General features: G+C 43.8%; 1 protein-coding gene across 17 annotated transcripts in view; it reads right to left on the bottom strand.

Moving 5' to 3' along the window:
- The window catches only part of Ect2l (epithelial cell transforming 2 like), a 96935-nt gene that overhangs the window by 14090 nt on the left and 55007 nt on the right, over window positions 1-27838 (bottom strand). For 16 of the 17 annotated variants that reach the window (XM_021259343.2, XM_021259338.2, XM_021259339.2 and 13 more), the window contains 13 exons: window positions 27392-27560; window positions 24346-24474; window positions 20216-20308; window positions 18507-18689; window positions 16753-16856; window positions 15078-15200; window positions 11661-11747; window positions 9254-9468; window positions 8263-8410; window positions 6378-6451; window positions 6126-6282; window positions 5414-5479; window positions 4189-4277 (listed from right to left, as the gene is read on the bottom strand). In XM_021259343.2, coding sequence (XP_021115002.2) covers window positions 4189-4277; window positions 5414-5479; window positions 6126-6282; window positions 6378-6451; window positions 8263-8410; window positions 9254-9468; window positions 11661-11747; window positions 15078-15200; window positions 16753-16856; window positions 18507-18689; window positions 20216-20308; window positions 24346-24474; window positions 27392-27560 — 1637 coding nt within the window. The remainder of the gene's footprint in view (window positions 1-4188; window positions 4278-5413; window positions 5480-6125; window positions 6283-6377; window positions 6452-8262; window positions 8411-9253; window positions 9469-11660; window positions 11748-15077; window positions 15201-16752; window positions 16857-18506; window positions 18690-20215; window positions 20309-24345; window positions 24475-27391; window positions 27561-27838) is intronic. The other variant, XR_015442622.1, reaches the window with a different exon arrangement.

Here is a 27838-nt window from a genome sequence, read left to right as displayed (position 1 = left end):
TGCTAACCTTTCCCTATCCTTCTACCTATCTATCCCTCCCTCCCCAACTCCTTCTAACTCCCCATACTGAAGGGTAAAGTTGCTATATTGAAGAGTTTATTCACTATAAACATATGTTGGGCTGGTCCTCAATTTTGATTTAATTCACAGTTAAAGGTGATAGATTAATAACTACCACAAATTGTCATTTTTAAGCTGTGCTTGATGCTATGGTGTTGATGACTGTATCATTTGGGCTAAGGTGTTGTGATTGATCTAATCAGTTGTCCTTCCTGGTATAATGGAAATGAGATAGCCTCAAAGTCATTAGAGACTCAAAACCTAAAGATCAGCTATATCTAGAAGACACCTCTGAAAACAATCATTCCACAAGGGTTCTAAATACAAGCACCAAAGATACAATAAGCAATTTCGAAGTATCAAACCAGGAATTAAACCAAGGAAAGTACCAAAAAAAATGAGAAGACATTTAAGCAAGGCACAAACTCAGACTTCCACCCCACCAAAGGCAAATTCTGGGGGAAACAAGGTGGGAAACTGATAATCAACCACCTGGACACCCTGAACTGATGGCACAGGAAGTAACAAAACAGATGAATGAGGCTCTAGAAAAATTCAAAACAGAAATAATTTTCCAGATAACTACAGAAATGGTGAGCAGAGTGAAAGATATGATTAGAGGATCTAGAAGAGATAAAAAAAAAAAAAATAGATGAGCTCAGAACCATGCTAGAAGCCATGAATGCCCAGCATAAGAAAGAAATGGAAACCATGATCACCCAACATAAAGAAATGGAATCCATGAAACAGATTCAAACAGATATCCAGGAGATTAAAAACTCCATTGAAAGTATTCACAGCAAATTAAGGGAATGTGAAGATAGAATATCAGATATAGAAGACAGGATTGCAGTTGGTGACCATGAAAACAGAGATTGCTTAAAAACAATAAGGGACCATGAGAAAACAATCCTCCAGCTGCTAGATGATGCAAAGAAGAATAACATAAGACTGATAGGAGTCCACAAAAAGGCAGGAGAAAGTACAACAGACATAAAAAAACTGTTCACAGAAGTAATAGTAGAAAACTTCCCAGACAGAGGTAGAGAATTGGACATACAGATAAGTGAGGTATATAGAACTCCAACTAGCCATGATAAAAAAAAACTACACCTAGACATATAATAGTCAAGATCCCAGAAACCCAACAGAACAAAATCCTACAAGCAGTTAGAGAAAAGAAACAAATCACCTACAAAGGAAAGCCCATCAGAATCACAGCAGACTTCTCAACACAAACCCTCAAGTCAAGGAGAGCCTGGAGTGAAGTATTTCAAGCCCTAAAAGAAAATAACTTCCAACTTAGACTGTTGTATCCTGCAAAATTATCTTTCAAAATCGATGGGGAAATTAGATATTTCCATGACAAAGAACACCTGAGAAATTTCATGAACACCAAGCCAGAAGTCCAAGCAATTCTAAACAATATCCTAGAAAAAGACAATGAAGGTCACAACTCCATGAGGCCCAACAGAGGGAAGCCACCAGCCAAGGCAAGAAACTAAAGGGGAAGGGGGAAAAATAAAAGAGCCAACAACAGTAAAACATCATGATGAGGTTGAGTCAATATCTATCAATTATAACCATCAATAGTAATGGCCTCAATTCACCAATTAAAAGAAATAGACTGGCAGAATGGATTAAGAAGCAAAATCCAACAATATGCTGTATACAAGAAACACACCTAACTCAAAAAGAAATTCATAGACTGAAAGTAAAAGGATGGAAAACAGTTCTCCACGCAACAAGAACCTGGAAAAAAGCAGGGGTAGCAATCTTATTTGCAGACAAAGTAGATTTCAAACCAAAACTAATTAAGAGAGACAAAGATGGTCACTACAGGGGCCAGGGATTTAGGTCAGTGGTTTCGCCGCCTGCTGTGCAAACACAAGGGTCCGAGTTCGATCTATGGCACCAAAAAAAAAAAAAAAAAAGATGGTCACTACATCCTTGTGAAGAGAATAATCCAAGAGGAAGAGATGACAATCCTAAATATATATGCACCAAATACAAATGCCCCCAACTATACAAAAATATTAATGGACATGAAAAACCAAATAAGCACTAATACAACTGTAGTGGGGGACCTCAATACCCCACTATCACAATTAGACAGATCATCTAGACAAAAAATTAACGGAATTCTAGAACTGAACCAAGCTATTAAACAAATGGATTTAATAGATGTTTACAGAGTCTCCCACGCCACAAATCAATATACATTCTTTTTGGCTGCACATGGGTCATTCTCCAAAATAGACCACATGCTAGCTCATAGGACATGTTTAAGTAAATGTAAAAGAACTGAAGTTACCCCTTGTACATTATCTGACCACAGTGCAATAAAATTGGAGATTAATAGCGTAAGAAACCACAAAACCCCCACATACACGTGGAAATTGAATAACACTCTCCTGAACAACTAGTGGGTCACAGAGGAAATTAAAGAAGAAGTTAGACAGTTCCAACAAGTAAATGATAATCCCAATACAATATACAGGAATCTATGGGACACAATGAAAGCAGTTCTATGTGGGAAATTCATAGCAGTGAACACCCATATTAGGAAAACAGAGAGAGCTCAAATAAACAACCTAATGCTGAACCTCAAAAAAAAGAAAAAGAAGAGCATGACAAACTCAAAGCTTGTACAAGAGAAGAAATTATAAAGATCAGAGCATAAATCAATGCAATGGAGACTAAGAGAATGATACAAAAAATCAATGAATCAAAGAAAGAATAAAGAATAAATAAAATTGATAAACCTTTAGCCAACCTTATCAAAAAGAAGTAAAGAAAAGTCTCAAATCCATGCAATTAAGAACAAAAAAGGTGAAGTCACAACAAATCCAGCAGAAATCCAGAGGGTCATCAATACCTACTTCGAGAACCTGTACTCTAATAAAATGGAAAATACAGAAGAAATGGACAGATTCCTAGATAGATACGAATTGCCAAAGTTAAATGAAGAAGTCATAGAAATTCTAAACACCCCAATTACAATGAGTGAAATTGAAAACATAAGTAAAAATTTACCAACAAAGAAAAGCCCAGGTCCTGATGAATTCTACAAGACATTTAAAGAACTATCGCCATTACTCTTTAAACTCATCAGTGAAATTGAAAGGGAAGCAAGGCTTCCAAATTCATTCCTGGAAGCAAGCGTTACTTTGATTCCAAAACCAGGGAAAGACCCAACCAAAAAAGAAAACTACAGGCCAACCTCCCTAATGAACATAGATGCAAAAATCCTCGACAAGATACTGGAAAACAGAATAATAAAAACACAGGGCCAGGGATTTAGCTCAGTGGTTCTGCTGCCTGCCCCACAAGCACAAGGACCTAAGTTCAATCTCTGGTACCAAAAAATAATAATAATAATGAAAACATAGTTTGGCAGTTTACTAAAGCAGAAATCAGCGAACTATACCCTACCATCTGTTTTTGTAAATAAAGTTTTATTAGAACACAGCTCCACTTGTTCATTTACGTATCATATTGTTTGCGAATAGTGCATTATTTGTTTTGTATTGTATCATTTACTAGCTATTTTTGTGATTCACAGCAAAGGTAGGTTGTTGACACAGAGATCGTTTGGCCAGAAAATCCTAAATATTTACTCTGAAACTTTGCAGAAAAATGTGTCCAGCTTTGTCAAGAGGGAATGGGGTCAGTAACTTCTAGGACATCCATCTGTCTTTTATTCTTACACTGTTCTGAGCACTTTGCAAACTAAATATGGTGAGGTCATTTTTAACACTGATAACAACTATCTGAGAAAAATAAATGGGTCCTCTCCTTACAGTTCAGTAGATCGTTCATGTGAGATCCCACAGCACTTGGATCTTATCTCAGGAGGAAACTGACTGGCCTTGAGAGGTTCTGCTTTTAAGGAGTTTGGTCTTGGTAGAGATGATTTATTTTCTCCCATTCTACCCAGAAGCTGCCTGGAAGGCAATCACGGTGATACAGTGCCTTACACCATCTCAGAGGAGTGTGTGTGTGACTCTTTAGTTCAGTGCAAAGATTTATAATAAACTGCATACAGTACTGACTGCCAAGGACACAAGAGGACTAAGACAGGCACCTGCTCTGAAGGAGTCTGCAGCTCAGATAATGGCTACTTACCTTAGAGAGAAACTTATTTCCTCATCACAGCAGCGAAGCTGGACTACGTCTTGCACCCTAATCAGATATCTGTTTGCTTCTGATAGAGTCTATAAAATCAAAAAATTAAAAGAATATATAAATTTTTAAATGAATACTACCAGTGTAGAACTATTTTATAGCCAAGAATATGTATTGCATGGAACTGAGTTATGAAACAATAAGTTTTTGTTGTTTATAAAAACAGGCTTTCTGTAGAAAGACCACAGAATCAACAATGACATTTTCGAAGGTTGTCAAATCTTTTAGAACTACTGGAATTGTTTGGTCGGGACATGTTTTCCTCGTGCCAGGACTGTGTGGGGTGGGGGACAAGAAAGAAGGGGCTGTGAAGGAAAGGAAGCAAATGAACTGTGCAGACTCCAGCTGCTGTACTGATGATCACTCCGCATGTTCAGTGATCCAGACTTGAAACTGTAGACTGTGAGTCCCAAGAATTTGGACTATTGTATTACAGTCAACTCCACTTCTTCCCTACCAAAATATGTAGATTAAAATTAAAACAACTCCATCTTGCTTCCCCGATGTGGACAACTAAAATTAACATCTCCAATCAACTGACACTCTTAACTCCTCCTAAGTGTCAGACACTAGAAGAAGCCAAGTCATAGCTCACACACGATGGGGGCTCCCGAGGCTGTGAAACATCAGGGAAGGAACAGCTCATGGCTGGAGGAAGCTTCACAAAGAAAATAATGATTGATTTCAGTTTTTAAAGGCTCAATATCCACTGGAGTAACACAGGAAGGTGATTTCAGAGAAGGAAGAGTATGTGTGTAGAACAAATGAGGAGAGGCTACGTATGCTGTTGGAGAATGGAGAGTAGATTTGTGTGCTGTGGCTGGTGGTAGGGAAAGCTGTAAGAGGACCAGGTGAGATTCCAGAGGTAACAGAGAGCTAACGGACAGTGTACAGTGTACGGACAGTGACCCTGCCCCTGGAAGGAGCTGGTCATCACAGTGCCACCAAGCAAGGAGCTAAGACTGTAGAGAAGTGGTAGGGCCAGGTCATATGTGCCTCTATGGAGCATGCTTGCAACCAGGGTGTGAAATGTGAGAGATTCCAGGTCTCTGGCAGTGGCAAACTGCACAAATGTTGGCTGTGCTGGGATCTGTATGTCTTCTTTTGCCAATGATGAGGTTATAGTCATGAGCACGAGGCGGAGCAAGTACATCAGAATACATACAGGGCATCCCCAGATGAGTCTCTGTATATCCGACAGCTGCTCTTTCATATGGATGTTTTCCTTTATCTAGAAAAGAAATTGACTTTAGCCAACTAAAATTGTGATATTTGTGTTTACAAGAGAAATTGTTTAAAGTATTTTAAGGCTCAGGACTTGCTACTTTAGTAAAAACCTCACTTTTCTGTACCCATTGTTTTAAACAAAGGCAAGTAACAAGACTATTCAAAAGAGCATCTTCAGGGTACATACATTCAGCCCAGACGAATATACACACAGTACAATCATGGTTATTTTCAGAATGAGACTACTGTACTCCAACATGCTCAAGTCTTTTGGAAAATAATTATTATCACTGTACTTATGGAGGCAGAAAGCTAATTGATACCTTAGTACTTTCAGAAGTAAAGGATTGTACATTTGTGTTGTTTTCTTTCATTTATCTAGAAAAATCAATCCAAATTTCAAACTTATGTTACTAAAAGTTTTACTGTAATTGTGCAACTATCTGTGCAGCTATTCTGCCTCATGTTGTTGGACTTAGCATAGATGCCCTTAATGTACAAAATCACTGAACACTCATTTAGCATTAAAAGAATGAAAGACTAGAGTAAGTACGTCCTTGAAGACAAGCTATCTCAGGACCTTTGAGTTAAGAGTACCACAAAAGCATTGTAACATTCTTAAAGGACACAGATGCTTATCAGCAACCAACCTGATCTATATAATCTTTATATGTTTTGATTTGGTTAATTGCAGTGTTCAGGTCCCCATGACCAACGTGTTCTGCCGGAGTATGAAGCTTCAGAGCATAGAGAAGATGAATGTACTCTTCAAATCTCCGGAATGGGTACAACAGCAGCTCCGGCAGGCTGTACCAGATATAGAAAGGGGAGCCTTGGTCTCTCTGAAGGTCAAGGAGGTTCCTTGTCCTGAGAACCCAGCTGTGCTCCCCCTCAGAACTCACCTCAGCATGTGGGTGACAATCGTCTTATCATGTCTCTTCAAGAAAGCTCGGAATGCCGGTGTCATCTCTCTGCACTGAAAGGTGAGAATGACACAGTCAAAGCTTGGCTCTGTGAGACAGCTGCAGAGCCCATCCACCAAGTGAGGATCTGTGGAAGCTCCAAAGGGTGACCTCTCCAGCTAATCAAATTACTAATAGAACCACTGGTGTCTCTAGTATACTAAGTATGACGTATTAAGTATACCATAGACCAAACCCTACCACTGAACTTAGTCAGCAGACACATAGTAACAGATTCTGCAATCAGGTGGGCTACAGTTTACAACTGGAATAAATTGAATATGTTACCTTGTAAAGTTGTTCAACTTCTCTAAGCCTCAGCTTTCTCATCTTTAAAATAGATATCAGACCTAAATTATGTGAAAGGAAAGAGTCCTATCCATAAAGTACCTAGCGTGCAATAAATGTTACTTTATTTCATTACAGTGAGAACTCAACTACTGATGATATTCACCTTTAACATTGCTATTCAATAATAAAAAATTATAATAAAATATTTAATCATGTTTTCCATAAAAGTGCTTCACTGTACTTATCTAATGAGTGGTTTTGTTGTTTTTTGTGTTTTGTGTTTTTTTGAAACAGGGTCTTGCTTAGTAGTCCAGGCTGGCCTTGAGCTCACTATGTAGCCCACGCTGGCCTCAAACGCATGGTGATCCTCCTGCCTCAGCCTCATAAGTGCTGGGATTACAGGCATGCACCACCACATCCAGCTGGCAATAAGTGTTTTAATATTCATTTATCAGCATTAATCCACCCATGAAGTTTCTGCCTTCCACTCAGGAGGTACATGTCTAAAAGACGTCAGCAAGCTCATTTCTAAAATCCAAATATTCACTGATTTCAATAATATTAATAGCTAACATTTATTGAATATTTATATGTACACACTATTCTAGTGAAATAGGAATCACTATTACTGATAGCAATAAAAATGTTGGCACCAATTTGTTTCTCATAATACATGACTCTCTGCTCCAATTCTTGTCCTCAATATCAGTTCTATGAAACTTATTCACGAAACTTGCACATCATCAAGTAAGAACTGCCCACTGAACCCTAGCTGAAGTCCCTCCTTCCTGCAGGGCCCCATGCCACCCCTGGAGCTGTTCCGCTGGCCCTGCAGCTCCCCTGCCCAGTGCTGAGGCTGCCAGGTAGTGCTCAGAGTCTACAGAGTTTTCTGGGGAGCATGGGGTGGGAGTGGAGTCCAGACTACTTTTCCCAAGGACTCTTCTTGCCTTCGATCTCACTTTTGCTCATTTAATTAGTGCTCCATACAACCTGTAGCCTAGCCCTGGGGCAAGCTCAGTAGTGCTGCAGCGTGCAAGTCATCCACTTCTCTGTGAGTGAGTCCTGAAAACCTCAGCTCCTCACCAAGCTGGACTTGTCCAAGGTGTTCTTTGGTTTGTTGGCCCCCTCTCCACCCAGAGGCAGATTACGTCCCTCCAGGAAACTTATAAAAGACAAGTTGTCCAAAGAGCTGAACTTGTCATGGCCACATAAATTATTGTGGCAGAATGGAGTCAAAGCTCATGGTCCTGCTTCTATGTGGCTGGTGACGCTCTCCTGTCACTGAGCCACATGGAGGCTGGGGAAGGTGGGAGCCTGCAGTGTGTGTGAGGATTCATCCAGCTCAGCAACCAGCTCCTGGGCACTGCTATGTGCCAAGCACGGTGCCAGCCCTGTCCTGGGGAGCGCACAGTACATGGGAGGAGACCTGGGAGCAAGAGCAGAGAAGCGCCCCGCCTACTGACTGGTCCTGTGGGTTACACACAGCACAAGCTCAGGACTAATAAAGCCATCAGTTGTGACTCCCACCACTTACCTTCTCAATAGTTCTCAGAACAACAGGATAATTGTTGAAGAAATTGGTGTATGTATTCAATTGGCTCCCAAACTTGATAAATATATCCCCCACACAGTGGGCCGGGCCCCATTCCTGTAGTCTGTCTCCCAGGTTACCTAGAAACTGCCTGCAATCGGAAAAAAAGGACATTTGCAATATAAGCCCACAAAAGCCTACAGATTTAGACACTAATGTGTTGTCATCAGTGCAGCCTTTTGCAGCCTAGTCTTTTACAGCCCTTACTTGACTGTGATCAGGTATCTTTTTCTTAAATCAGGGCCAGGCAGATCTGATAGGACAGGGGGAGCTGGAAAGTGCAGGAGGAAGGTGGCTGTGAGAAACCCCCTGCCTTAAATCAACTCGATGCGCGTCCCACCCTCAGTCCGGAGAAGAAGTGCAGTGACAGCACAGCTTCAACCTCTATGGGCTTCTCAGGGAGCCCTCCTGGCCACCACAGGCCTTGAAAACCAGAAGAGCCCTCACCAACACCTTGACTTTGGAGCGTCAGGTGGGCAGTGGTCCCAGGTCACCTAGAGGGGGCTGTCGACGAGGCACACACTCAGCTCGCGTCACTTTGCCACAGCTGGAAATGACCGCCTTGCCCTCCTGTGCACAGAGCGCAGGTGCTATTCAGCTGCTCCAGCCCTGGGCTTCCTAACAAAGCATCCTGGAGCCTTGTTCCTTCCCCACTGCACTCCGTTCTGCAGTCTTTGACGCAGAAGGTCTGCAGCCCTGGGCTCTTCTCCGGCACAGCTGCGCCCTGGGGTGGCGGCGGAGGGCCCGGGAATCACTGCAGCTCTGTGCAGCCCGTGAGCACCAAGCTGAGGAGCCTCTCTCCTCTGCGAGGTGACCAGGGGCCCCCAAAGGGGCAGAAAACGACCGAGCCTCCCTTCAGCTTTTGAGACAAAGTCTGGGCTCCGCCCACCACCCCGTGCGCATTGTTAACAATACACATTCAGAGTTTGTTTACCTGTTCAGACTTAAAATCCGCAGAATATCAGAGAAAATGATCTGGATGTTTGCAGCGCTCAGAATCGCTCTGTTCGCGGACAGCGCCGCTCCCAGGGGTGCGGCATAGACGTCTCTCACCGTCTCCAGCAGCTGCACATACTTCCTTTCACTCCGCAAGAGTTCCCGGACCGCCGCGGACCGCCTCTCCGCCCAGTCCCTCCTCAGCCTCCTCTCCTGCACAACAGCAGTAAGGACCCACAGGAAAAGCCCGGGGGACCCCAGCCTTCAGCCTCCGGCCAGGCTCCCGGGGAGGCCAGGGAAAGCAGCCATCGTCCTCGCTGGGAGGTGGGGACCAGGACGGCTCTGTGGCGCCCCTGAAGAGACCCGTAAACAGAGGGGCTGAGGCAAGACCAGTTCGTGGCAGGGTCTGTGGCTGAGGCAGGACAGGGTCTGATTGCGCGGCTACCTGCACAGCAGCACGTGGAGACTGAAGCCCGGATGCACCCCGCCGCAGACCGGAAGGGAAGACGCCTTTCCCTAGATCGCTGTTCTCCACAGCAGCTTCACCGCCTCCTTAGAAGACCCGACAGGCCCACGCGTCCTGTCCACCACAGCCGAGCATTCCTCTCTCCTTCCCCACGGCTTTACCGTACACAGAGTAACTGGGGTGTGTGCACAGTGATTTTCGAAAGGACCACTCCTATGTTTTGTTTGAGATCGGATAGAGCCAGGAGGAGGGAAGACCCCCTTCCCTGAGCGCATGCTCACTCAGCTCTCGCATTTATATTCCAGTAGGTGTTTTGCTCTCAGCGTTTTAACAAACAAAAAAGCTCTTGCATACTCTTTTAACAACAAAAGCTCTTGCATACCTTGTGCTATTGGAGAATTTTAATGTTTTTAGTTTATCATTGTAAAACCAAGGATGATTTTATATCTCTACTCAGGACCTTGCGCTTGCCAAGCAGGTGTGGCACCGCTGAGCTAAATTCCCGACCCCTTTTTACATGGTTCTTACATGTAGGGCAACCTGTCTTTAAGTAAGAACAAATTACTCTAAAAATGAATATAAGTTTGTTGTTTATGGGTTAAATAACCTTGTTTAAAATACAGTATGACAACCGAAGTGTGATGCTATGGAATCATCACCAAGTTAAGTCAACCACCATTTCATGAAAGTAATTTAATAGGAAAAATGGGAAAGCTAACTCTCTTGAAAATACTATAAACACACTGCTCTTGGTTGTTTAGGTTCCATCTTTCAAGCACATAGTTTGTATGTAATATCCATTTAAATGTATCACATAAGTTAAAAACATACATCTGCATCCCACTTGACAGGTGGCTTGGAGCCTGGGTTATATTTTTATGTGCATTTATTGATCTATATGTTTTTAAATATTGATCTTATCCAACTTTTTGTTTTTTGTCTTTTGAGACAAGGTCTCACTATGTATTTCAGGCTAGTCTTGAACTCATTATGTAGCCCAGGCTGGCCTTGAACTCATGGCAATCTTCCTGCCTCAGCTTCCCAAGTGCTGGGAGTACAGGTGTGTGTTATCACACCCGGGCCAACATTTATAATCATTGTGGTTTCAAGTTTCAATTGTCAAACCCTTTGTCTTTAAAGCGTGGTCAGATGCTACTGTCTTTAGTCACAGGAGATACCATAGTACTCTCCTTGGTGGCTCCTGGTGATGGAGTTGGGGCAGATGGAGATCCCATGGCCTGAGGTCCCTGGCCGGACACACTCTAGGTGTTGTGGGGCCCTGAAAACCCTTGGGTCTGACTCAGGACCTCAGGAGTGACTCGTGTTGTTTGTTTGTTTTTCTCTCTCTCCCGGTTGTCAGACCTCAGGGAAGCCTTCTAATATGTCTCTCTAGGTCTTCGTCTGTGGAAGGTGGCTACTGATGTCCACTTTCAAGGCTTCTGAGAAGGAGATGTGACAATCATTGTGCGCATATGTGGGAATCCAAAGCACCCCACAAACGCTGTGAGTTCTCTTAGACAGGACCGGCCTTCCCCTTTATAACAACCTCCTCCCTGCCTGCCTTTTCACCAGAATGACAGATCTCTAAGCCTCACCCTGATCAGAGTCAGCTGTTGACGTCAGGTAGTGAGTTGGATCAGTTAGAAACTGTAAGCTTTTACGTCCATGTGTCATTTCTTTAAATGATGTCCTAGTATGGGAAAATCATGGAGTTACACACAGACTGGCTTTCTCCCCAGATGTTACATCCCCATCCTTTTAACTCAGCTTCTTTTCAGTCCTGGGCTTATTCAAGAGAAAAAAATCAACCAGCTGGTTTCCCCTCAGTTATTTTTAGGGTTTTCTTCTCTCTGAGGGAAATTTTCATTAACCAAATGCAGACTGAAGCTTCACTGTTAGGAGGAGAACTAATGGAGATTCATATCAATAATTGGCTTACCAGCTTGACCAGCCCCTCCAAATTGAGAGCACTTTTGCTCAGACTCGACTTTGTGTCCTGAGACTTGTCTTCTATCACATTTCCTTTCTACAGATTAAAAGGAAAAGAGCACACTGTAAAATTCACCTCACATGCCCTTTTCTGGCTTGTCTGTTTTCACATTTAAATATAGTTTATTCCTTCTTCACTTTACCTTGTTAATTGTTCCTGTTGTTGTCTCCCTATAAATTAGCACATTTTTTAAGAAAAACCCTTCCAGACCCCAGCTGCCAGCAGCCTCTCAGGCCCACTCCAGCAATGGAACGGAGACCCCATGTTTATATTGAGAGATAACAGTGACAAAGGGTTACTCCTGCTGCCCTTCCTAAGAAAGATACAACTATCTGTGGAAACCCCCTGATGTGCACGCAGAGACTGGAAGAAAAATATCAATTTGTAACCACGTCTCCTTTTGCCTTACTCAGGTGAAAATCAATTTGTATTTTGTAGCTGTGGGGTTCTTTATGGCCCTAGCCACTGAGCTGCAGCCGGTCCACTCCCCACATCCTTCAGTCATTTCTTTGGTCCTCCTCGAGTGTGGCTGTCCCATGCCAGCCTCATATATATTTATACTTGTGGCTAGGAAGTAAAAAAAAAATCTGCCTTAGGGTCGGGGAGTTAACTCAGTGGTTTTGCTGCCTGCTGCGCAAGCACAAGGACCCAAGTTCGATCCCTGATACAAAAAAAAAAAAAAAAAAAACTACCTTAAATTTTGACAGAATAATTCAGTTTCTCTCTGAATGGAGCACTTTCTTCTTTTCAGACTAAAGATAGTGCTGATTATTTATAGTAGAGAAATGATCACTTCACCAAGCCAGCAGAGACATCAGTGCTTGTCCAGGTAGGAGGTCATTGCAGACATAAAATGAAAGTCAAGCTTGCATCATCCAGGCCAAGATTAGGATTAGGATAATCAAAACAGTACAGGACTTCCCCATGGATATCACAGGTAAAGAGACCGCCCTAAGGTGAGAGACCACCTATTATGGTTTGGACCTCATATGTCCCCCAAAGCCCGAGGGTTGCAAACAGGTAGCCAGCCTGTGGCACTGCTGAGAGGCAGTGGAAACTTTACTGGCAAGAAGTGAGGTCATTGGGGGTGTGCCCTGCCCTTCAAGGGGTCGCTGGACCCTGGTCTCTTTCTCTCTTTGCTTCCTGGCCTCCATGAGGTAAGCAGATTCTTCTGCCTCCCCACAGGCTCTAAAGCAACCAGGCCATATGATCAAGGACTGGAACTGAGAGCCAAAGTCAGCCTTTCCTTCTTTAAGTCTTTTTCTCAGATATTTTGTCTTCCAGTAACAGAAAGCTGACTAACACATAACCTACTATGCGTGCCCACCCGAGCACTTAGACATCAAAATTCAGGTGCTGGTCACCCCTCACCACAAGCCTGTGTGCTCCATCTCTGGATCAGTGATGGCTACTTCTTAAAACATAAATTCTTCTTTGGGGATAGGAAATTGATTTGGCATAGTAATTTTATTTGAACCTAAAAAAATGGAGAACTCTCTTTATATTTTATACATAGTTAATAACTGTTAGGATTTTTAAAGCCCATTTTTATATTAAGGTTCCACATTCTTATTTTGTTTTTAGGGATGAATTCAGAGGCAGTAACAGGAGCCACACACTGCAAACTTGAAAGGAAATTATTTGGGGCTGGTGCACTTCTGCCTTCCTTGTCTCCAGGAGGTATAAGAAAGAAGCTCACAGGGCTGGGCTTTGGTCACACAGTAGGAATTTTCCTGTAGGATGGAGATCAGGCAGACACTGCATTTTCTGGAGTCATTTTCCTAGTCTTGGCTGATGTTTTTCCCAGAAGATGCTGCGCTGCCTGGGTCAGGGGCCAGAAATGATTGTGAAAATTCGAAAATGACAGGTAGAGCTCAGAAGTTAACAGTGATTCTGGCTGTGACCCGTCACCATGGGTTCATGGTTATCAGGGAAGACACTACAGGCATACAAAACCACGTGGGCAGCATGACTGGGAGATTATATAAATAATATATATGTATATAATATTTTTGTGGATTTGATAGACAAGCCCGTTACACAAGCCCCTAAGGGGAAGATCTTAAGAACAATCATCTCTGGGGGCCTGGGGATGTAGCTCAGTGGTTCTGCCGCCTGCTTTGCAAGCGCAAGGTCCTGAGTTTGATCCCTGGTAGTAAAAAAAAAAAAAGAGCCATCATCTCACAGAAGCTATTATTTCCACCTCCATGGCTGTGGGTTTATGTTCTCTTCTAAGCAGATATCATCCAGAGTTTTAAAAATAGACCTCAAGGTGTAGAGAAAGTCAGCTTCTTTATTTTGTTCTAACCTATGTTTAAACTGTGGGGTTCCCAAATTTTTGTGGGCTTTGTGAACACTCTATTAAGTATTCAGTAATAAAAAACCAAGTAAGACTCTAACACATTTTATTTCTAATTTGATTTCTTTCAAAAAGCATCCAAGAAGTGCTAAGTGTTAGGGAATTATGCATTTCTGGAGTTTTATTCCAAGCAGATGATGTAACAGTAGCAGGCTGATTTCCAACAGTGAGGCAACTCTAAGCCCAAACTTCATGCCTTCTTTTATTAACAAACTTAGATGTTTAAGTCAACAGTATTTTGACAGGACTAGATTTCAGTGTGGATTTTTTTTTTTTTTTTTTTTTTTTTTTTGGCAGAAGGAACCTAAGAAAGTCCAAGAAAGCTGGGTATAGTGGTATATGCCTTTAATACTGGAACTCAGGAGGCTGAGGCAGGAGGATCACTTGGAGTTCAAGGCCAGTTTGGGCTACACAGTAAGTTCAAGACCAGCCTGAACTATGTAGTGAGACCCTGTCAGAGAAAGAGAGAGAGAGGGAGAGGGAGAGAGAGGAAAGAAAGAAGAAAGGAAGGAGAAAAGGAAGGGGCAGGGAGAGAGGGAAAGAAAGAATGAAAAGTGTCCTGGACTGCAAATTTTTTAAAAAATTAAATTATTTCAGGGCCAGGGATTTAGCTCAGTGGTTTCGCCGCCTGCTGTGCAAGTGCAAGGACCCGAGTTCGATCCCCGGTTCCACAAAAAAAAAAAAATTAAATTATCTCAGAACTCACCTGAGAAGTGACAAGCCTTAATTTTACGCCTTATTACAAATTTCCAACTCTTCCCCTCACAACTAAGTAGTGTTATTCAAGACTAGCTTGGTGCTGTTTGTGCTCTGAAATGGCTTAAATGTTACCCATGTCACCACAAAACACCCTTTTAAATAATAGTCCCTGAAAGTGGAGTTCTTAGGAGAAAGGACAAGTTGAGAGCTTTCCAGGAAAAACTGGCATTATGATTTATGAATTTCTTCGCCACATGTGCCTACCTCCACAGTGAAGCAATGGCATAAAAAAGTAGCAGCAACTTTACCTTCATGAGTAAACTGAATGTTTCTTTTGGGTCACATTTTGTCAGAATAACATTCCCTTCAAAGTCTTTGCTCTTTTTGCTTTTCTTCAGCAGAAAATTTGACAAGAACTCCAGGGGTTTGTCCTGAAAAATGGCCCCCCAACACAAAAAAACACTGTTAAAACATTCATCTGGCATAAAGGCCTTCAAAAGAACAGCAGAAGAGAGAATACATTTCTGGAGCATTTTCTGCTTTGTGCCTAATTAATGTATATGTCCAGAAAGCAAAGTAATTATTACTCAGTCGGCCAAGGAAATTCTCTAGCTAATCCCATATTCTAGTCACCATTTCAACTCGTGGCTTCTTATCACATCTGGTTAGGACACCACGGTCTTGTGGAAGGGTCTCCCAAGATCTTCAGACCTACAGGGGCCCAGAAGAATCCCTCGGCCCACCGAGGAAAGGAGGCAGGAGGGATCTTGCTGTCTGGGGGAAGCAGGCCTGGGTGAGGGGCCCCTGCAGCAGAATTGCTAGAAACACACCAAGGCTCCTGATTTGCTTCCCTCTCAGGTTTGAGCACCATCACAATTACATCCTGCCTGGTTCTTTCCCCACCGAATATGTTGAGCCACACTGTGGTGTTTTTGGCCTCGGGTCGTTCTGTCCCTGCCCTCTTCATCCTGAGCTCACCAGGGCCGCCCACACCTTGCCCAGAGCCCTGCTGAGCTGGGTCATCAGAGGAGATGAAACATAGGCAGCTGCAATGCCCCTGGCAGCTGAGCCTGCAGAGGCCTGGGCGGCCCAGGAAGCCAAGTGGAAGCTGGAAGTGGTGGGTGAGGAGAGGGCAGCCAGCGCGAAGCCCACCTGCGAGGTGGTCTTGCCCTCGGGACAAGGAGTTGAGAAGCTTTCCCTGCAAGGCGGAAGATCTCACGCCACCTTGAGAATGCCAGCATCGCCTCTGTTCCCGTCCTCTGCCCGCTCCCTCAAAGAGCAAGCAGTGCGTCTCTTTCTCCCACAGCCTGACTGGCATCGTTTGGGGAGGGAGCGAGGGTCTTCTGAAATGTGGCTTGGCTTTTCGGGAAGACTATCCAAGATTTGCTTCTAATAAAAATGTCTCTTTAGGCTCCCCCATACCTCTTCCCAGCCAAACTGTTGGTTTGTTTATTTCTGTCCATTTGCATTTTCTTTCCCATCCACTCTCGTCCAGTGCCCCTTTGCCCTTCATCTGTTTATATCTGGTTTCACACGTTTCAGTTTTCTCCCTCATAATCCTAGTTGTTTTCACCGTAGAATAATATTTACATGAAATATAAAACCATAGACATGTTTTTTTAAAGAAGTCACTTCTGACCAACACTAAGCACAAGACAGAAAACAGTGCACAGTGTAAAAAACTTTAAACAATCCAGAAGATTTTCCTGATTTTCTTGGGCCCAGAATCTCAGTGGCTGTTTTCACAAACTGATGAAGTTTCTCTGAGGAATTGTGCCCCCAGATGAACTGGCTTTAAAAAATGATAGATGCAAACTGAGAATTTATTGCTGAGTGGGGATATTTCTGGTGTGCTTTTTTCTTTTCTTTTCTTTTCTTTTTTTTTTGGTAATGGAGACCAAACTCGGGTCCTTGTGCTTGCGCAGCAGGCAGTGAAACCACTGAGCTAAATCCCCAGCCCGCTTTTTTCAATGAAACACTTACAGAATGTTCTTTTGACAGCTCTCCCAACCCATCCACCAGAGCTTGTGCAGTGTCTTGGTTATCGAGAATGTCCTCCGTGCTCATGGAGTCAAACATGAATTGCCCTGGAATTAATTTATGTAACACATATTATCAAAAAGAAAATAACTCAGTCTTCCTAGTTGCTTTTTAGTGGACAAAAATGCAAAGAATAGGAGTAAAAAAAAAATTTTTTTTTGAGACAGGGTCTCATTATGTAGTTTAGGCTGACCTTGAACTCTCTATGGAGTCCAGGCTGTCCTCAAACTCATGGTGATCCTCCTGCCTCAGCCTCCCACGTGCTGGGATTACAGACATGCACCATCACACATGGCATGGAGTGAAATTTTTATGATGTTATGAAATTTATATTATGCCATAAATTTATTTTCCATTACTCCATGGGAAAGAAAGCTAACCTATCAGTCCTACTATGATAAAATACAAAATGAGCCTAAGGGATTTAAGTGTGCAGTGTACAGACAGTACCCATCCTGGCAAAGCTGATGCTGAACCAAATCTATAAATTGAACAATAAAAGAGAACACATGAAAAGAGAACCTTATAAATTTAAGTGTTATAGTCTCATTCCAGCCAAAATTTGCTCCTCATTTTCTTTTAGCATTGTGCTCAAAACAAATATTTTAAGTCCTTGGGAAATAACATACAGACAGACACCTTTCAAATTTTTATGTTTTGAATAACATACTTTTATTTGAAAACAAATTTTTGCCATTGACTTCTCATTGTCTATATATATCATCAAAAAACCTTCCATCTTTTCCAGGAATGGTGGCACACAACTGTAATCTCAGCACTCAGAAGGCTGAGGCAGGAGGATCACCATGAGTTTGAGACCAGCCTGGGCTACACAGTGAGTTCAAGGCCAGCCTGAACTACATAGCAAGACCCCATCTCAAAAACCCAAACAGACAAACAAAAACAACCTTCCATCGTCAAGGGAGAAGAGGGAAGAGGGAGTAAAAAGAATTAAGATGTGTTATGTATGTGTAGCAACTCCTCATGCTCAATGTAATCATTATATATTGCAAACATGTACTAAAGCAAAGGACCACGGAGCCCAATACCAAAGTATGCATCTTAGGAAGGAAGGAAGTGGAACTTAAGCTGTAGGGCAATTTATGTAACGGGGCTGTGGTGAAAGAGGGCCTAACCGGGATGCTGGGGCTCAGCATTGAGAGCAAACTGTAATGGACAAAAAGACTCAGATGTCGGGCTCAGCACCCAGCAAGTTGTGTCTAGGCCAAATTGGCCAGCAAAGGAATTAAGATGGTAACACTTCAAAACTGGCATCAGTGTCAGCATCTTGCTCATGAATATATTTGTTCTTGGTGGGCACTCATTATACAAATATTTGAAAGAAAATAATAAAAACAAAGGGGATAAAATTTTACTGAAAATGTTAAATTTTACTTGTGCTCTTCCTAATCTTGTAGTTCCTCTGGATAGGAAATAAACTTTGAGTGGACCATGATTGTAATCCTAGCGCTCTGGGAGGCCGAGGCAGGAGGATCACAAGTTCAAACCCAGCCTGGGCAACTTAGTGCCCTAGTGAGACCCAGTCTCAAAAATTTTTTTTAAAAAGGACTGGGGGTGCAGCTCAGTGCAAAGGCCCTGGGTGCAAATGCCAATACGACAAAATAAAATGAAATAATTTTAAGAAAAGGGAATAAATTTCATAATTAACATGCAGCAGAAGTACCCAGAGCTCTTACCAACCATCCTGGCACTGATGCCCTTCTGCAGTTCCTTCAAGAAAGGACCGAGCTGTTTCCTCACTGATTTCAAGGCGTCTTCCAGGAGGTCCGCGGCGTGGGCCCAGGTCTGCAGCTTGGATTCGCTGAAGTAGACAGAAGGCGGAGCCCCGTCCGGTGGCGGTCCCAGCCACTCACTGAGAACTGACATTGTTTTTTTTCCTTTTATTATCGACAAATTGAGCTCAGATGAAAGAATTCTACTTCTTGTTTAAAGTACAACCAAAACTAAGTTGTATTCATGCTGGGCTCCTTATCTTTTCTCATTAGAAGACTAAGACTCAGCAGCCACACAGAGTAAAACAAGAATGTCACAAAGGACGCAGCGAATTGTTTGCAGTGCCTGTCCTCTACAGGCAACGCAGAAATTAGGAAATGCTGCTTGAAATTAGGAAATAGATAACTGCTGCCTCGCGCCCCGGAAGCAGAGTCCTCCTCGTACAAGCAAGAACACACTGCATTTCCTTTTCATCTATAGGTGAGAACTCCAGAAGGTTCCTCTTGCTTTTCCCATGTCCCCATCACGACACGGGCTGCAGCCCTGTCTGCCTTATGTCAGTGAGACCGCGCTCTGCCTGCCCTACCTCGCCGGGTCCCCATGCATCTCCTGCTCACCGATGACGCAGTGGTCTGACAAGCTCCATTTTCTATCCTGAATGGGTGGATGATCCTATTTTTCGTTTCCCCTTACTCTTATTGACAACCGTGTGAAAAGGCTTACTGTGTGTTCCTTCATAACGTAAATGAGAAGAAAGAGGAAGGAGGAGGAAGAGGAAGAAGGGGAAGCAGAAGAGGAGAAAGAGGAGAGAATCTGATCCATGATGCAAACAGCAGCGCCACACCCTGCAGAGCTGGGCCAGGCTGATCCTCCCCCCAGGGCCATGTCTTCTATCACTCAGAGATTTTGTTTTAAGAACTAACACTAGTGGCTTTGACACCACATGAAGTCAGGGCGCTCTCTGGCATATTTCCGTGGAAGCTCTTCCCTCGACAGTTTTACTGAAATGCCAATTTCCCCAGTCTGGAAAGGGTCTTGGCACTTGAGAAAGAGATGCAATGTTTTACGTACTTTCGACATCAGTCCATTCCCTGCTTGATAGGAAGCAAGCAGATTTTAAAAGGAAAATGGATTCTTGTTACCATAGCAAAGCAAATGGTTTTCTTGTTGGTCAGGCGATGTTACAGTTTGATTCGGTATGGGCAGCTTTAGTATTTTCAATAAACGTTTACTCTCGGGGTATTTCCTGTTTTCTATTTCTGACAATGCTACTGGATGGAGTCGAGGCAGGACACCTGTACCTCCTTGTAGCTGCAACTCACCTTCCCAAATAAAACCACGCTGACTACGTTGGCCCGGGGGAGTCTCCTCTTTGTGCTTATTATTTCTCCAGATCACAACTTACATCTTTGCTCGACTCTTAAAGCTGACGTTTTCAACAGATTTTTGTAAGAGACGGTTTGAAGCAAGGTATTTGCGAAAAGTAAGGCTCTTCCAAGTACACACCTCAGTGATGCGAAATGACGTAGTTTGGGGAGCAATGGCACTGAGGAGAAGGCGGCCACTGACGCCGGCCATAGCGGTGCGGGGCGCCTGCCTGTCCCCGTCTCTCGTCTCTCAGTGGCCCTGGAGCCCTGTCCCGGGTGTGGCGGGCGGCCCCGTGTGCACTTACCGTGTTGGTACGAGCCAGTGGCAATCCCGAGCGGGGCCGTGAAGAGCGTGCCGGTCAGCTGGGACAGCTGAGAAAGGACTTCCACGCCCGCCTCTGCTGGCCAAGAACGCTAGGGTTAGTTTACGCCACGTCTCCGCAGCCACTGTGCAATAGGACGGAGAAACGTGGAGCGGCTGCCCGGAAGGCAGCGCGTCGCACCTCCAAATCCTGAAGCCCAACATCTCATTCGTGAGGATTAAACAACAGGGTGGAGAAAGGGGACACGGAGTCGGACCTAGCGCTTATTTTCAAATTTGGAATATTCAGCCCAAAGACGGAGAAAAATCGACATATATTTTCTAAAATAATCTAACCCCCAGGAGAATTTTTACTGCAAGACAGACTTAAAACAGATAAAAGTAGGGTGGAATACAATGGTCAAAACTTAACGTGGCATTGATTTCAGCCCTTCTTCAATGGATCACTGAATTCATCGGACAGACAGTACTTGCAACGATACCAGTGTGGTGGATAAATGTGTTTTAATCTCTGTGGTCCCAGAATAAATAATTACTTCCATTTGTGTCAATTACTTTTTGGGCCAAGATGGCAAATACTGAAAGGTTTGGATGTCTCTCATAATTACCTAATGTTTTCACTGACAAAGAAACCAAGAGTCCAAAGGCAGACCTACAAGATTTAGTGAATTGATTTCAGTGGAAGTGCAAATGAGATTCATTGGGGAAGTGAACAATCATTTTTTGTTTATTTGTTTTGTTTTACTTTGAGACAAGCTCTTACTGTAGTATAGGCTGGCCTGGAACAACTATGCAACCCAGCCTGGACTCAAACTTGTGGTGATCCTCCTGCCTCAGCCTCCCAGGTGCTGGAATTTCAGGTGTGCCCCACCATATCAGGCAGAAAGAACAATCTTTACAAAGAGCAATGCTGGAAAAATTAGGTATCTATATTTTAAAAAAAAATTAAACCCTTATCAATATCTTATGTTCTATTTTTTAAAAAACAAATGGATCACAAACTGAAATGTCAAAACTATAAATCAAATCCTGTAAAGCACAGGAGGAAATCTGTGTGAACCTTGGTTATGTAAAGAGTTTTTAGATATGATACCAAAAGCATGATTTCTAAAGAGAATAATGATTAACTTCATTAACTTCTGCTCTTCAAAAGAAACTATTCAGAGATGTAAAATATAAGTCACAGGTGGGGAAAATAAACAACCTTGTATTTGTGCAAAACATTTGAACAGACACTTCCCTAAGCAAGATATATGGACAACAAATAAGTACATGGAAAGGTGCTTGGTCATTAGGAAACTGCAAATTAAAGCTACAATGAAATACACCATGGGCTGGGGATTTAGCTCAGTGGTTCTGCTGCCTGCCTCAAAAGCACAAGGTCCTGACCCCAGTACCAAAAAAAAATCCACCATGCATCCTCGTGAACAGCCACCGTCAAGAACACTGAGCACTTGGATGTCGGGTGTGGGTGCTTGTAGTTCTCCATTTGCATTTCCACTAGGAGGGCATCGTGGGGTACAGAAGGGAGGGAGGAGCTGGTCTTGGGCAGGAGGGAAGGCTGGGAATGAAGGTGAGGCTGGGGTACGTGGTGGTTTGAAGCGTTAGGGAGTTTCCAAGTGATTCAGTTTTCTTAGGAAAGTAAAGGTGAGGTCAAATGCTAGGAGACAAGGGCAGAAGGATTGGCTGAAGAGGAAAAGGGATGGAATTGTCGTCTTCAAAGAGAAAATTAATATGGAGGAAACGTGGAGACACTGCTCATGGTGTCTGAGCCTCCGGAATGTGCATCAGCTCCGTGACCGTGACTTCAGAAGGTCCTGCTGCTTCTCCCCCAGGCCAGCCCAGTGCAGCAGCCACAGGCTCTTGGAACCAGCGCCAAGTCCCCCAAAGAGCTGCAGTTGCCCAGGGCAAAGGGAGCCAAAGAAGCTGAGGCAGGAGGGTCGCCATGAGCTCGAGGCCAGCCTGGGCTACATGGGGAGTTCAAAGCCACCCTGAACTATATAGTGAGACTCTGTCTCAAAAAAAAAGTTCAGATTTTTACAAGGTGATGATGATCATGTGGGACAGTTAAATCCAAGTTTATCAAGGGAGGAGCCAAGGATGAAGGCGTGGTGATAGAGTGAAGGAGTGGAGTGTGTAGATGGGAATGATTCCAGGAAAGGACTGCTGGGTTGAAATATGTGAGCGCGGGGTTTGGACACCGACACAGAGACAAACACTGTAGTCGGGAGTGACACAGCTAGCAGGGATGACAAGCCGAGGCCACATGCCTGTAGTCTAGCTACTCAGGAGGCTGAGGCAGGAGGACTGCTTGAGCCCAGGAATTTGAGACCAGCCCAGGCAACACACCGAGACCCTACCTAAAAAAAAAAAGAAAACAGATTTGGGGGCTAAGAATTCAGGGGATCTGATAGTTCATCCAGCTGACGTGTATTGCAGGGCTGGCGCTAGGGCCAGGAATGATGGTGGAAAATAGATTTTTGTTGCCATAAATTTCACTTGAAACAATTTTTGTATCACCAAACTCTGTTCTTTCTTCCCCTTGCTCCTATTCTCTCTGCTTTTCGATGCTTTGCTTTCCCATACCCTTTCTTTTTCTTCTACTCCAGTTAAAAAAACTTGCTCTGGAGGCTGAGGATGCAGCTCCATGGTAAAGTGCTTACCTAGCACAAGCAAGGCCCTGGGTGTGAGCCCCAGGGTCACAAAAATTAATTGCTTTGTTCTCATTACAAAAATAATATTAGTTCCTTCAACTAGGGAGGGAGATGGGGAAAGGAAAGAAGGAAAAGAAAAAAATGAGAAAAGAAGGGAAAAATGGAAACAAAGCTTTGGTAAATAAGAAGGTGTGGAGGGGTTGAAGGGAGAGAAGGGGAATGGGAAAAAATAAGAACCAAGACATATCATGTACAGGTGCAAGTTCCCTAGGATGAATGTGATCATTGTGTATACCTAAAATGTACCAAAAAATTTAATGAATTAAAAAGTATTAGTTCATTCAGAAATTAGAAGCAAACAAAAAATTACTTTAAAAGGATGTTTTTAAAAAGCAATGCGGGGGCAGGGGATTTAGCTCAGTGGTTTCGTCGCCTGCTGCGCAAGCACAAGGACCTGAGTTTGATCCCCGGTACCAAAAAAAAAAAAAGCAATGCAGGGTAGCACATGCTTGTAATCTCACCACTCGGGAGGCTGAGGCAGGAGGATCGCCATGAGTTTGAGAACAGCCTGGGCTACACAGTGAATTCAAAGCCAGTCTGAACTACATAGCAAGACAAAAACAGGTTACTATATCCTAACTTTTCTGGGAGGCAGCAGAGGTCCACAAATTTGCCTAGGGCCACCTGGCCAAGGAGTGGTATGAGCAGACTCAGGTCCAGGTCCTTGGTCACCAAGGTCACTCTGGGTTCAGAACAGAAGGGACAGTTTTGTCAGACTGGTTGATTACAGTTCCTCTCCTGGTCAGGCACCTTCCCTGTTATTATGGGGGCTGAGGTTATTATATTTTCCAGAATAAGTAGAAATAATGCTGCTGGGTCTTGCCGCGAGTGACTTTGTTCAGAGAGGCTACTCTGGTAACCATTCCTGGCCCCTTCTTCCCCGGCTATGTGAGATATAAAGAGAGAAAGAAGAAGACTAAAATGTGGCTGAGTAATTTGACCAGAGGGCATTTCACAAATTCACACACAAAAAACCTTTGTTGTGCTTTAAACCTATGATGACCCCTGAATTCTCACATTTGTGCAAGGTGCTGAGCACAGGGTGCTGGAGTCATCAGTAGACTCATCCACTGATAAGAACAGTAGCTGAGTGTGCAGTTAGGAGAGGGGGCCTGGATGGAGGGGTGTCACAGGGATTGTGACCTGGAAGGGTGTATGCTCGTCCCTGGCCCCTCCCCTTCCTGTCTGCTTCCAGCCACCATGAGAGGAGCAGCTGTCCTCCACCCAGGCCCTTCCTCCATGCTGTTTCTGCCTTGGAGCCAGCCACCATGGCCTGAAAACACGAGCTCTCCTTTAAGTTGTGGGTGTGAGGTATTTTGTCCCCACAATGAGAAAGTGACCACAACTCACATCATAAAGAGGGCACAACCACCATATCTCTGGAGTGTTCAAAGCTGACCTGATGCTCCAAGCGGCACAAAGAGGTCAACATGTCCCCCTTCTTCCTCAGTGGCCACGTAACTTCCTAATTTCTCCCAGAAGTCTCTCACTTCAGGCCTCAATAAATTTTCAATACCAATTTTATAGCCTGAGGGAAAAAAAAACAAATGTCGTATTAACTTGTAATATTATCATGGACAGAAACTCTTGGTGGAGTGAAGAAATGGAACCATGGATTCCAGAAGCCAGTGTCTGCCCATATCCCAAGATCTCCAGGATGATGAGCCTCATGTGCACCATGTTAGGGCCAGTCATGTGCCCCTGGACACTGCCACAACCACAGCTCCCTCACACTCTGGATCACCTGATGCTGGGTCCTCAGGCTCAGGACATGGCATCTCCGCCTCCACTGTGCAGCCATGCGAGTTACCAGGCCATGTGGGGGAATGGCTGACCAAGTCCTGGGATCTTGCCACTAAATTCCAAAGTAGAAATTCTTCCCACAGTTGTCAATCACAAAAGAAGTAGTTGAGAGCAGAAGTAAGGCTCTCCGAGATGGCAAACGTGAACTGGAAGTCTCCTTTCTCTCTCACTGCCTGGGAAGTGATTCAGGGGCTCAGTCTGCCATCTGGTGAGTTCCCTGCCAACTGGGTCCTTGATTACCTTGTCCCCTGTTAGGGTTTATGTCTGGATGTCCCCTCAAAGCCTCATGGCTCCTAAGTGGGGCTTTTGAAAGGTGACTGAATCATGGGTTCGAATCATAGCCAAATGTTTTCCACTGTTCATTTCTTTTCTTTTCTTTTCTTTTCTTTTGGTACTGGGGATCGAACTCGGGTCCTTGCGCTTGCGCAGCAGGTGGCGAAACCACTGAGCTAAATCCCTGGCCCAATCATTGCCAAATGTGATGTTAGGAGGCAGGGTGGGGTCAGAAGATGGAGGCCACTGGGGTGTGATCCCGAAGCGGTATCTCCCTCTCCAGCCCCTCCCTCTGTCCCTGGTTCCTGTCCGCCATGCCATGAGCAGCTTCCCTCCACCCAGGCCTTCTGCTGTGGCCTGTCTGTAGCTAAGGCTGCCTACCATGGACTGAGACTTCTGAACTGTGAGCCAAATAACCTCTCCTTGAAGTCGAGAGTCTGGGGTATTTTGTCCCAACAACAAAGAAGGTGATTAAGATATCCCCTCTTCCCTCAACCCCCAAGGAGGGAAGATTTGATGAGAGTAAAATTTAAACCAGTTCTATTTTAGGTAATAAGAAGATGTGACTTCTACAAGAGAGAAAGAATCTAGAAGATTACTCCTAATAAATTCATCATCTCCTTCCCCCTAAAAAGCGAGAGGATTTCTGAAAGCTTCCCCATAGTAAGTTAATTGCATCAGCCGCCCCTTTCCCTGTGGTATGAGCCAGGTGGAGAATCACAGATGTGGTCAGCGTCCACCAATGTATAGAACTTGATGCTCGCCGCTGTTGCAGTCACTTCACGTTCATCCTATAAAACTTTCGTGCATCAAAGGACAGAATCAACAGAGTAAAAAGTAAACCTGGAGAAAGGTAAAAACAAAAGGTAGAAAATATTTGTAAATCATGTACCTGATAAAGGATTAATATCCAGGATGTATGAAGGATCTGCTTCTCAACACATGTAAAAATTTTAAAACCCCAATATCAAAAATGGGCCAAGAACTTGAACAGACACTTCTCTAAAGAAGATTTATCAGCAGTCAGCAAGCACTCGAGAAGGTGCTCAACACCACTGACCGCCAGGAAAATACCGATCAAAACCCTGGGGAGGCTATGATTAAAAAAGAAAAGAACAGGGCCGGGGATTTAGCTCAGTGGTTCTGCCACCTGCCTCAAAAGGGCAAGGACTCAAGTTCAATCCCTGGTACCAAAACAAAAGAAAAGAACAAGTGAAAGAGTGAGGAAAACTGGACCTCTTGTGCATTGTTGATTCAGCAGCTATGGGAAGCAGTTCAGGGGTTTCTCAAGAAATTAAAATGAAATCTACCTCAGGATCCAGCAGTCACACTTCTGGGTACACATTTGAAAGAGTTGAAAGTAAGAACTCAAAGAATCCAGGTGAGGTGGTGCATGCCTGTAACTCTAGCTCCTCAGGAGCTGAGGCAGGAGGTTACAAGTTTGAGGCCAGTCTGGTACCTTACTGAGACACTGTCTCAGGTTGAGGATGTAGCTCAGTGGAGAGTGCTTGCCCAACATGTACAATCCTGGGTTCAATCCCCAGCATTGGGAGAAAAATTTAGAAAAACCAAAAACTCAAAGAGACATTTGCAGACCCAGCGTTACTCATAATAGCCAAGAGATGGAAGCAACCTAAATGGCCACTGATGGATAAACTGCTAAACAAAATGTACTATATACACACAGGGGGAATATTATTCAGCCTTAAAAAAGAAAATCCTGTCACACATGCCACACATGGGCTTGAACATGGAACCTTGAAGACAGAGTGCTAAATGAAATATACCAGTCACAAAAAGACAAACACATATGGTTCCACTTACACGAATGAGGTAACTAAACTCAGTAGAATAGTGATGGGCAGGGGATATGGGGAGGGGAAAGAGTGAGTTATTGTTAATGGATAGGAGTTTTGTTTTTGCAAAATGAAAACATTCCAGAAAACTGTTTACAATATGAGCATACTTGATATCAGTGAATTGGATACTGTCTTAAAATGGTGACAACAGTAGCTTTTATGCTGTGTTTTCAATCACAGCTTTTTAAAGTTACCAGAAATTACTTCACTTTTTTCATAAACCCAAAATCAATACTTCTTAGCAACTGGAAATCGAAATAGTACTTTGAAACCCATGCATGTAGACAAACACTACCTACATGCAAAGCTGTTTGTTTTTTATTTTTGTTTTTGTTTTTTTGAGACAGGTTCTGCCATGTAGTGAAGACTGGCCTTGAACTCACTATGTAGCCCAGGCTGGGCTCCAACTCATGACGATCCCTCTGCCTCAGCCTCTGAGTGCTGGGATCACAGGCGTGCGCCACCACGCCCAGCTACATTTGGTTGCTCCTTGCCAATCCTCGATCGTACCTTGGAGTAAATTGATTTCTCTGCTATCTCCGTCGCTAAATATCCCCACACTTCGTGCCTTCCGCCCGCGCAGCGCTGTCTCTATGAGCTGCAGCAGGCCGTCCAGGGTCCCGCCGCTGTGCTCGTACACCGCCGAGAGGACACCGGCCTGGACACTCTCTGCCACCAGCTGGAGAATGGAAGGTAGCTTAGGAGGCAGTGCCCAAGGTTTCAGAACGGTTATAAGGAAAGGATTATAAGGGCTATGTAACCCACGGTGACTGCTAAAGAATATTTTTCAGAAATTATAGAAGTTAAAACTTCCTCCTTCATTGGTTTCTTTTTAAATTATTTTATTTCTTTTCTAATTACAAGAGAAGAAACGTAAGTTCACTTGTGACTCCATCTCTCAGAGCTAAATGTTATTAACAACTTGGGTTATACAGGTACACGCCATCCACGCAGACA

This window comes from Heterocephalus glaber, unplaced genomic scaffold (assembly GCF_053883595.1).
Source record: "Heterocephalus glaber isolate CG9 unplaced genomic scaffold, H.glaber_assembly_v1.0 deba00001550, whole genome shotgun sequence".
Lineage (NCBI taxonomy): Eukaryota > Metazoa > Chordata > Mammalia > Rodentia > Bathyergidae > Heterocephalus > Heterocephalus glaber.
The sequence above is the reverse complement of the archived record's forward strand: the minus strand, read 5'-3'. Positions and strand labels throughout refer to the sequence as shown.